General features: G+C 36.2%; 1 protein-coding gene across 7 annotated transcripts in view; it reads right to left on the reverse strand.

The window, feature by feature from the left end:
- Positions 1-11876, reverse strand: part of MAP4K3 (mitogen-activated protein kinase kinase kinase kinase 3) — a 325471-nt gene that overhangs the window by 284479 nt on the left and 29116 nt on the right. For all 7 annotated transcript variants that reach the window (XR_011920413.1, XR_011920412.1, XR_011920414.1 and 4 more), the window contains exon 2: positions 5623-5680. Coding sequence is in view for 3 of the 7 variants with exons in the window: in XM_072409172.1 (XP_072265273.1) it covers positions 5623-5680 (58 nt within the window). In the remaining 4 variants the exon portion in view is untranslated. The remainder of the gene's footprint in view (positions 1-5622; positions 5681-11876) is intronic.

Here is an 11876-nt window from a genome sequence, read left to right on the forward strand (position 1 = left end):
AAATACAGAAATTGTTCTGGCTTTGTGGATATATAGCAAGTGCTATCACAGGTAAATATCCGTATTTTTATGAGAGAAATACAGAAAATGTCTGGCTTTTTGGATGGCTTGCAGAAGGTATGAGACTGAAATATGTGTGTTTTTTGTACAGTAGGACAGAAATGTTTCTACCTTTTTTGAAAAATAGCAATCACAAGGCCGTTCTCGCTTAAATGTTCAGTAAGCGAAAACGGCCCGATTAGCAGTGAGATCGAACTTAATCTCACTCGCTCATCCCTAGTAGTGGAGGGAGAATGATTTTTTTGTCAACCATTGGCTTGTTAATATTGTTCACTGCACCTTTGTTGAAGTTTTCCTTTTGGAGGCCATTTCACTTTTTTCCAGTGATCCTGCTTTGCTCCACTATCCCACAAGCAGATGGAACATGGGTACTTTGTGTATTCACTTTGCTGTCCATGTAGGAAGTTCACCATTTTTTAATGAACACATATGGACCATTGGTGTTCATGATAGCAAAGGTTTGGCAAGACCATTTTGATCTTTCCATATTCTTCTTTAAGTTTTGCTGAGTTACCAATTGGAATTGGTGCATAGCAGTTGCCATTATGCAGTAAAACAGATTTCAAACTTCGAGTGGAACGGTCAGGGCACGGTGGCTCAGAGGTAGCACTCTTGCCTTTGCAGCGCTAGGTGCCAGGTTAGAAATTCGGCCAGGACATTATCTGCATGGAGTTTGCAGGTTCTCCCCACGTCTGCGTGGGTTTCCTCTGGGTACTCCGGTTTCCTCCCACATCCCAAAAAAACAGTGAGGTTAATTGGCTTCCCTCTAAAACTGGCCTAAGACTGTATAAATGACATATGACCACTGTAGGGACATTAGATTGTGAGCCCTTTTTGAGGGACAGTTAGTGACACAACTAGGGACTTTGTACAGCGCTGCATATTATGATGGCGCTATATAAATACTGTGTAATAATAATAATATTAATAATAACTTGCGGTCTATGAAAAGCCGCAAGTCTTCTGTTCGGTATTCTTATACTGCTATATGGGCTAGTAGTCCAGGGATGTTTTAACAGTACACAAAGTCTCCATCTTCACCCAAATATGGTAGGAGTGTCACCTCTCTCTCGTCCTATAAACTGTTATTTTATTTTTTATTTATTTTTCCTGTCTCAGACAGTTCTTTTGTTTAGCCTGGATGCTAAAAGTTCAGATGCTTGTTTTGACAGACTTAGGTCAGGTATTAAATCATTGAGCTCTTCTTGGGAGAATTGCTGCTTTAATGAAACACTTCTTTTATATTTACTTCCACCGCTAACTTCAGGATTACACTCCAAACCCTGTATATATCCACCATGTTGGATACAGGAATATTAGGGAATGTACTGAACACTGGTATGGGAACATCAGCACCATGCGGCACAGGTCGCCTTGCCGATTCCAAATCAGGGTACTCCCACTTGTTTTTTTTGTAACGATTGAAACCTTTTACATTCACAGCACAAAAATAACAATCATTATGATGATTTTTGGGTTCTCGCCATACCATAGGTACACCAAATATCAAACTTTTCAGTTTTCCACTGACGTACGCACTCTACACAAATTTTGCATACCATATGGAAGCCTAATATTTATCTTGGTCCCCAGTTTAATACCAAAACATGCAAGATATGCTTGTTTCACAAATTCTGTAATGTTTCTTCTGTTTTTGCTGAGAATATTCACCACAAATGTAGCAAAATACATTAGGGTCATTTAAACAACTTCTTCTTGAAGAACTCATTTCTGTAAAAAAAAGAAAATGTATGAATAAAAAGAAGGCAAATGAAAGTTTCATAAAAATAATGCTACATTTAATATAAAAAATGGAAAACATTGGTGTAAAGAATAATAATATGCTGTGTTAACATTTGTTGTTGGTAAAATCATCTATTCTGATTCTTTTATGACAAGAAAGAGAGCCAATTCAATGAAACTGATGTCATTTCTGCATTCAGCAGACCTTAAATACACTATATATATTAAGAATCCTTGGCAAGTGAAACATTTTTTTTTTGAGCTGTGTAAGATACACACATAGGTTCCAATTAAAGGACAAACCCGTAATATCTGTGATCGTAATCAATGTATACTTATAAATAGACTATTTAACCTCCTGGGCGTTTCACTGAAGTCTGGATTTCTGTACCAAAAGCTGTCCACTGTTTTTCATGAAATTTTTTTTTTTTTATTGTAGAGCTGTAACTTACTGAAATATGTCCAAATAAAGGTCTAGTAAATATCCTGAATATAATAAAGTTTGAAACACACAATCCTGTAAAATAAATAAATAAATTTAATAAACAAATAAAAAATAAATAAACTTACAAAAAATCAGCTTAAACAAGAATGCATAAATAAAATAAAAAAAATACTGAAAATGCAATACCTCTGTATACTACTATATTTTTCTAAAACACTTCCCTAGTGTGGTAAATTTTAAAACCGGGCACCACAGAGTGCAACATCACATTTGGGGCAGTAGAGACGGGTTTTCTTCCGAATTTTTTTCCAGTCCTCCCCTCTCTTGGAGCACCACACCACGTACATTCTTGTGTGCTTTTGCTTTCTTAGGGTTGGTGGAATGTACTCCGGAAAATGACGAGCACTCAAGCGTAGCGGGTTCACAGTGTATGAAGCATGAAGTTGTTGATTTGCATCCTCTTCTTGTTTTAGGTGTTTCACACATAGCTTCACAGACTTTCCATATAAACTCAAGGTGGGGTACAGGCCTGTCATTTTGTTTTTTGAATAAAATGTACGCAATTCCACAGACAATGTTCCACTAGATTGCGAAAGATTTTTTTATAGCACTTTCTCTGTCACTTACTGACAGCTGGATAGAAAGTCATCGCCTGGTTGGCTGTCGACACCCCCCATTGTGGGGTTGTAGTTGATGACTACCTGGGGCTGAACATCTTTCTCAATTCTTTTTCTGGTTTGAACAGTGGCAGTGTTGTGAACAGTGCACATCATGCAGACCTTCTTTTCATGCCATCAGAGAGCCATTATGTTTCCTTTCTGTCAGGCAACTTTATCCCCAGGCTTGAGCTTCTGTGCGGTGAAATTGGCTGGCAATTGGCCCCGGTTAGCCCTAATGGTTTCGTAGGCATTTGTTTTGTTTTGTATCAGGAACTCGTAAAGCTCAGGGGACGTATAAAAATTGTAGTAAGACAATACCCTTGGTTCAGCAGAGGCTCAATAGGAGACAGGACAGAAGAGGTTGCCACTTCAAAAGAACTAAATCTGGGGTCAAATTTTGTGCCTTTGCCTGTATGTTTGACAGAGTTCCAGAAATATCCATAAAAGATTTGATCCCAAACCGTGCTCTCTTGGACGCTATGTACCGCACCCAGCTCAGTCTTCCTTTATATGCCATGTTGTTTAAAATCTTTTTTTTAAACCCCCAAATTTCTTTTAGCTTGGGGGCAGGATGGGTGGTTTCATCAAAGACATCATTGTTGGTAAAATGTAAAAATTTCATGATTAGTCCAAATAGATAATCAGGCATAACCTTGCCAAAAAAAGGGGTAGGATGCAGTACCACTTCTGCAGGGGTTTCCCCACCACCCCCTGGGGAATAACAAGTCCCAGAAAAATATTATCATCGTTCTGGTTTTTTAACCACCTGAGCGTTACACTGATTTCTAGATTTCTGTTCCAAAAGCGTCACAGGTTTTCATGAAATTTTTTTTTTTAAATTGTAGACCTGTAACTTACAGAAATATGTCCGAATAGGGTTCTAGTAGATATCATGAATATAAAAAATGTTTGAAACACACAATCATGTAAAAAAAAAAAACTTTTAATAAAATTAAAGGAAAAACACAAAAATCAGCTTAAACAAGAACACATAAATAAATGAAAAATACTGAAAATGCGATAATTCGGTATAATGTATAGTAATATATTTTTCTAAAACACCTCCCTAGTGTCCGTCACATACCTATAGACAAAACCACATAAATATATTTTCTATTATTTTGTATTGGATTGGATACAGGACTTTGTATTAAATCCAATACAAAAATTCCAAACTTCCATGCAAAAAGTGTTACATTTTGTGCATGGAAATTTATTTTGGATTGTAGGCTCTAATTCACCGAATTACCGCATAACTCACCAAAATATGTCCAAAATTTTATAAATTTAATAATTAAATTTTTTTTTTATAAAACATAAAAAAAACATAAAAAAAAAAAAAATCTTTAAAAAAAAACTAAAAAAAAGTTAAAAAAAAAAAAGTGTAAAATGTAATGTACAGTAGCTTATATAATATATATATAATACAATTATATATATATTATATAAGGATTTCTTTGTATTGAACTCAATACAGCTTTTTTGTATTGAGTTCAATACAAAGGAACTCAATGCAAAATTTTGAATTTGCCGCCCCGCCTCCCTCCCGCGCCGACGCACGCAGCGACGTCACCGGGAAACCCCGGTGATCGTCTCTGAACTCGCCGGCTGGACACCGAAGAGGACAGACGTGTCCGGAGGAGCGGAGGGAGAAGGTGAGTATTTTTTTTTTTTTTTTTTGTCCAGCGATCGACGCTGGACAGTGACAGGCACAGGGATAGGGACAGGGAGAGGAGGGAGAGGAAGCCGGCTGGCTTAGAAAAGAAAGCCAGCTGGCTTTCTCCTCTAAGCCGGCCGGCTTTTTCTTTTAAGGAGAGGGACACCCGACGCTGGAGGACGACGCTGGAACATGGACCCGACGCTGGAACACGGAACCGACGCTGGATTAGCACAGCGGGACCAGGTAAGTGGGGATTTTAGTGTAGGCGAAAAAATACGGGGTTATCCAAAAGAGCAAAAATATTTAGTGCGAGAAATTACGGGCCAACATCCCCAATATATATTAGGGATAACAAAAACAAAAATCACTGGACTTTACCGGCAGTCAATCTCATAAAACCATCATAAACTTTTATTTCCTTCATTAAAAATAATGATTAAAATATGCATGCCTCTTCCCATATTTCAAATTCAGGAAGGGTCTAGTTGACATTTTAACATACGTGGGCTAAATACATTGTACACAATACATATGTTGAGATCATCCCTTCCCCCCCCCGCCCTTCCTCCCCACCCCCTCCCTCCCTCCCTTCTTGTTTCTTCTCTCCCCTCTTTTCCCTTTTCTAGATCTATGATTTTCTGAGAAGTATCTTGAAAATTATGTGAATGGTATTGTGACTATGATGATTATATAAAACTGATATACTATATTGGTATGGTTTTCTTGATTCTGAGCAGGAACCCCGATACATCAGTGTACATTGGGATGGTTTGGGGGTAGGGGTAACTGATTGCATGTGACAGATCCCTTTCCTCTGTCGTTCTAACAATTTTGTGTTCTGACATACCCCTTACATTTTTTAAATTTTATGTAATTCCTCAGATTTAGCGCTGGCCAACATCTAAGGCATACAGTTGTGTTACAGTGCCGCCAGCCACATTTTTTACCTTTAGCCCCACATGCATGTGCATACTAAATATATCCTAATAAATTTTATTTTACATTTTCCCATCATTCCCATTTCACCATATCAATCAAAAGTAAAAGCTTCTCACCTGGTTCTAATTTGATAACTTTAATTGCTGCTAATTCTCCAGTGTTGACATTCCGAGCCTGGAAGAAACAAAACATAAAAAGGTTTAGTGTTTTGGGTTTTTTTTTCCTCTCCCAACAGAGACATACAAACACAAAGTGTGGTAAAGCAAGCAGTATGCACTTTCTTCCATTATATCAGGTAACCTAAAAGATTCAAAACTATTAGTTGAAAAAAGGTGCAACAAAAGCATCACACAACTTAAAACAATGTGAAACTTTGCCCAGACCAAGGGTAATAAACTATATTCTTACATTTATATTCTTTAAACAGGGCTTAAAACAAGTGCGCAGGGCACATAAAATCTCAGTGTGTACGCTCCCCATAGAGCCAACAGTTTTGGCTATATTTTAGATTGTTTAATTTTAGTGCCACAATATATTTAACTTCTTATTTTTCCAAAAAACTGGTGGAATGCAGTGGCTGCAACATGCCATAACTTATTTCAGCCCAAAAGTTCTATTTTGATCTCTCTTGTTTTTTAAACATTCTTTTAACAGGTATTCAGAATATCGACATCGGTCTTTGGCAAATTATAAATAAGCAAAAATGTTATTTTTGTACAGTATTGGGCAATTCTCCATCCCTGCTCTAATCATGTTGTTCGCATTTCTGTGATGGTGGACCTAAGAACAAGAGAGACCTTTAGTTGTTAAATGTAAACTTTTTTTCGAATCTCTAAAATATTTATACATCCTGCTCTTGGTGTGATCTTATGTGGAGGGTAATTATAATGTTCTAAATGGTTGTTCTTTTGAAAACATCTTTAAAATGAACAGTGAATACCAGAGGTTCAAATGTTTGTTTTGGCACATACATACGCAGTGTTGGATAATTTTCGACAATAAATATCTAGTTTTAGAAATTGTATAAAAAAAGATTACATACTTTTAAAATGTGCAGAACTTGTGAAAATCTGGACATGTGTATTTCAACTCTGATTTCCCTGATAGTGATAGCTTTAATTAAAAAAGCCTCCACAGACATTAAAACAGTACTTAATTACAAGTTATTTCCGAATTACTGCATCAAAGCATGGTGCTGAAAGGGATGAAAAATCTCTAGGATAAGGTCAAAACAATTATTTTACATTACACTGTCCAATATTAATTTAGTTGCTTTAACCAAAGCACAGAAGACACTGTATATTCTCGTAAGAATAAACAGACATTTTTGCCCTGACAGTGTCATTAGAAAAGAAATCTTGGTTTTTACTTCTATGTCCCCATTCTATGTCCTCATGTAAAGTGAAACTCTTCTTGTCAAAGACATGATCAGTTATTAAACAGGTTGTTATCATCTAACACAGGGTCATCTGCTAGTGGTCAAAAGCCATGCACAATAGATCCCTTAAGAGCAAGGGATCATAACCAACTTGAAAGTACAAAATGCTTTATTCTGTAAAAACAAGGGGGGGTATGGGGGGGGGATACTGAGCTCATGTGATTTTAGTTTTTCCCCAACCTAAATAAATATTTAAAAAATAATGCATGTAGTTTTATTGACATTTACATGCTATAGTATATAATTAACTCCTGTTATATAGACATAGCATACTGTTAAGAATCTACTTACTTTTTTTTAATTCAACTCTGATTTATCTATTTGGAAAATTTTCCATTTTATTAAAACAGTGGGCTATACTTGTATAGCTTTGGAATTGGTTCCTGCAGTAGTATCAGGAATCAATAGATCAATGGATTACCGATTGAGTTGTGCTTCCTTATCACTTTGTACATTCTAGTACTCTGCCTGAATCACAGTAGAGGTTTTTACAATATTGATAACCAGCTGTTTTTTTTTTTTATCAAGAGGTACTAATCAAAGCTGCTTAGTTGTGGAACCTGTAGCTAATATGGTTTGGTAAAGAACTGTATTCTGTGTATGCTGATACAATATTCTATTTAGGAGGTAAAGATCAATATTGGGAGGCATTCTGGTCTCCAAGGCATAATCTTCCTCCTATAGTTCTATTACCTTCCAACCTATGTCATATTTCCTGTGTATCTTCATTCAAAAATCGGAGAGCAATGCTTTTATCTAATATTTTAGATTACATTTCTTCAAAGTGGGAATCAATAATGCAAAATTCTGTAAAATATATGAAGGTTTGAACTAAATTGCCTTTTTTAGTGGGTCCTGTTAATATTTAGAAATTGTTTGAAACTGGTCAACAAACATTTTCTTGCCAAACAGATTAGAGTCATTTTAGGTTTGATGCACAGATTCCAAATATGGTATTGATTTTTCCAGAGTAGCTCTAGTTTTTAAAATAATGACCTCAATAATAATGTCATAGAAAACTAATAAAACATGAAAATTAGGCAAAATTAAACTAGATATGCCTACGTATACAAAATTAAATTTTAATTTAAAATTTAATTTAAATTCAATATATTCTATATTCAGTAATTTTCACAGAACTAATCACAAAACTCCTTGAAAAACTATGTACACATTATCTGTCTATCATATCTGCCCTGGTCTCTTGCTTCCATTACCTTTAAATCTTGATGGAACCTCTCCCCTTGTTACTAACTGAAATCGCCAAGCTTTTCTGGAAATTCTTGCAAATGGCTATAGAGATAGTGTACCTTTATGCTCATAGTAGCACCCAAATTTGTAAAGTTTAAGAGCAAGTTTTGTACCAGTTCTTCACAATTTTGTGCTTTATGGTTAACCAAGATTTTAAAAACCATGACAAAGCTGTGCCAGGCAGAAACATTAGTATCAGTCATGTAACTTGTAAAATTTGAATCATTTCTCAGTTTCCGAATCTGAGATCCATCAAAGATTCCTGCATTTAATTTTCAGTACTCAATTTAAGGAAGAATCTACAAATGTATTTGAAGCAATCTCTGTCCTTGTTCAGAGCTCTAACAAATTGCTTCATTAATCCCAACTTTATCTGTGGTGGAGGGAGAAAGATTTTTTCTTTGTCAACCAATGGCTCGTTAATGATGTTCGCTGCACCTTTTTTTCATGTTTTCCCTTGGAGGCCATGTCACTTTTTTCCAGTGATTCTGCATTGCTCTACTATCCCACAAGCAGATGGAACATGGGTACTTTGTGTATCCACTTTGCTGTCCAAGTAGGTTCACCATTTTTAAATCAACACATATGGACCGTTGGTGTTCATGATAGCAAAGCTTTTGTAAGACCATTTTGATATTTTCATATTCTTAAGTTTTGTTGGAATTGATGCATAGCAGTTGCTATTATGCAGTAAAACAGATTTCAAACTTTGAGAACGGTCGATGAAAAGCCGCCAGTCTTCTGCTCGGTATTCTGATACTGTCGTTTGTTCATTTTCTGGGGTATTGACACAAGGTACCAAAAAGCATTTCTTTCAGACTTCACGATGATAGGTGGAGACAAGAGTTTGAAGTGTTTGAAACAAAAAATAGGAAACCAGACAAGTTTTCAGCAATTCACCCAACTGAGCAGGTGAATGGAAATTGTCTAACTATAATGAACTGTTAAAAGGTAAAAGCTACAATTTTTGTATTTACTATACAATTTTTCAAGACATTTTAAACTGTCTGTAACATGACTGTTAATAACTGAACTTGGCATCATGTAATATCTTATTTACTGTCACCTAAGGAGCTAGTCTGTGAAATGACAGACACTCTTTCACAGCCTTAAAGATATTACAGAGGCAGTATCTTGGTAATAGTTACTATTATTATTAAAAAGGTTTTATATAGCGCCAACATATTATGCAGCGATGTACATTAAATAGGGGTTGCAAATGACACAAATACAGACAGTGACACAGGAGGAGAGGACCCTGCTCCGAAGAGCTTGCAATCTAGAAGGTAGGGGAAGTAACACACAATAGAAGGGGAGATATGTAGTGGTAGAAAGTAGTGACGGTTTCAAAAGACACAAGAAAATGGGTAGGCAGGTTGGAAAAAATGGGTAGAGTGCTCTTTTAATCAGCAGAAAGTGGGAGCAAGCCGAATAAGATGAGGAAGACCATTGCAGAGTTGGGGCAGTTCTAGAAAAGTCTTGTGGCCCTGCGTGTGATGAGGTTCTGAGTGAGGAAGTCAGTAGTAAGTCATTGGAGGAGCAAAGAGAGCAGCTAGGGGAGTATTTTTTTTTTTACAGGGACAGAAAAGTAAGTGGGACAAGAACTGTGGAAGGATTTAAAAGCAAAGCACTGTTGATGTTAAACGTTTACTATTGGAATATTGTTTCCTGTCCCTTTGTTCTTTCCCTTTCGCTTGTACCGCAAATGTGTGCTTGAGGGAAGACCTATTTTTACTTGTATAAGTTCTATACAGGACTCTACTCTATGAAGCTCTTGGATTAATGATGCAGACAACAGAAACCAAACCCAATGGATAAGTGCAACTTCCATAGTCCCAGATTAAATGAGTTGTTAGTAAAGTCATTCTAAGAAATAAAACTGATTGGAAACAATAAAAAGGACATGTCTGCAATACTGTGTCTCCTCGTGCCTTGTCCTGGTATCCTAAATATCTGTACAGCATCGATGAAGAACAGTTTTAAATCATCAATATATTTTAATATTTTGGACCTGCAAATATTGATGTTTTGGAGTTGAAATATCATGAAGTTGGAAGTAAAATTATTCTGAAGTAGGTGTTGTTTACATACGCATATCAAATATGAATACAAATAGCATTTGCTTAGGTGGATTATTGTTTAGAAGTATATGATAACCATCCAATATTAAAAAAAATGTAGGTGTGATATAGAAAATAGTATGCCACTTCGTATTACTCTCAACAAAGGACAAATGCAATAAATGTATATAAAGATGAGCATCTTGCAACACAGCTTGTTTATCTGAAAGCCTGTTTAAAATTCCCAGGGATTATTTCAGCTTTACCATTAGATCTCACTACATTTTAAATGGCTTGTGGACAGAAGAATAATTAGGCGGACTGTATACAGTCTTGTTAGGCTAATAAGCATAAAAATCTTGAATAAAGTTGTTGTAGTAATAATTAAAAAAAAAACATTATACCAAAGTGTTGAACATAGTATCAGTGAAAACATCTTCAGGCAAACTATGCCCTAGTACATCCTGTTTAACCTCCCTAGCGGTAATCCCGAGTGTGACTCGAGGTGGCTTTTACATGCAAAAAGCGGTAACCCCGAGTCACACTCGGGGTAACTTTAAGAGCACCCTCTTACCTTTGCCCCGCACTCCAGCGGCGATCAGATGGTCATGCTGTGAAGCCAGGACCCCGGTCCGTCGGGGGGCGTGGCCGGGCGGGAAATTTAAAAGCAGATTACTGAGCGATCTGCTTTTAAATACCACCCAGGTCCCGGCCACACCGCTGCTCGCATCAGCAGTGAGATGCGAAGCACAATGCAGAAGTCCTGCATTGTGCTTTGCATCTCTCTAGAACTGCAGAGCAGCTCCAGCGTCTGTGTGAGACAGATGGGAAATCCCCACTCACATCACCCCGGGAGGATGAGTCATCTTCCGGGTGATGTGAGTGGTGATGTATTGGAGGGTGTGTCGGGAGGGAAATTTAAAAGCAGATTACAATGTAATCTGCTTTTAAATGGTTTTTACAGTGCAAAAACACCACACAACATGAAATAACAATTTATAATTTTATATTTTATTCTAAGATTACATTGTTGTCTATTATTTCATTATTTTAAAATAAAAATAATAAATTTATAATTATGTATTATATTATAATTTATGATTAGAATATAATAAATATAATTATAATACCCGGGAGTTAATCCTAAGAATTACAGGCCCAAAATATAGACAAAAAAAAAAATAGGACCACTTTTTGCATCAAAAAACTGACACAATTAGAAAGCTAGTGGGGTTAACATATGGTAAAACATCCAGTCAATTACAATACATCACTTACGTACAGTATGCTCAGACTTATTTTTTACATCTGACCAAATTAAACAGAAATCTGAAAGTCTGAAGTGAAGCAACCTGATGAACACAACATAAAAGGAGATCAATCTATACATAGATCTATAAAAGAATTCTGACTTTGAAACTGTGATGTGTTTCAGTGTTTGTTTAGCACTACTTTTACAAAATAGTGCCCTGTTGTCTTTCCATCATTTTATGGAGAAGCAGAATACATAACGTAATACATAAAACCCATGAGGCTGGAAATTCAAAAGTTAAGCGGATTTTAATCAAACAATACAAAAGTATTTGTAACACTTAAGGTGCGTACACACTTCCAATTTTTA

Source organism: Pyxicephalus adspersus, chromosome 4 (assembly GCF_032062135.1).
Source record: "Pyxicephalus adspersus chromosome 4, UCB_Pads_2.0, whole genome shotgun sequence".
Classification (NCBI taxonomy): Eukaryota; Metazoa; Chordata; class Amphibia; order Anura; family Pyxicephalidae; genus Pyxicephalus; species Pyxicephalus adspersus.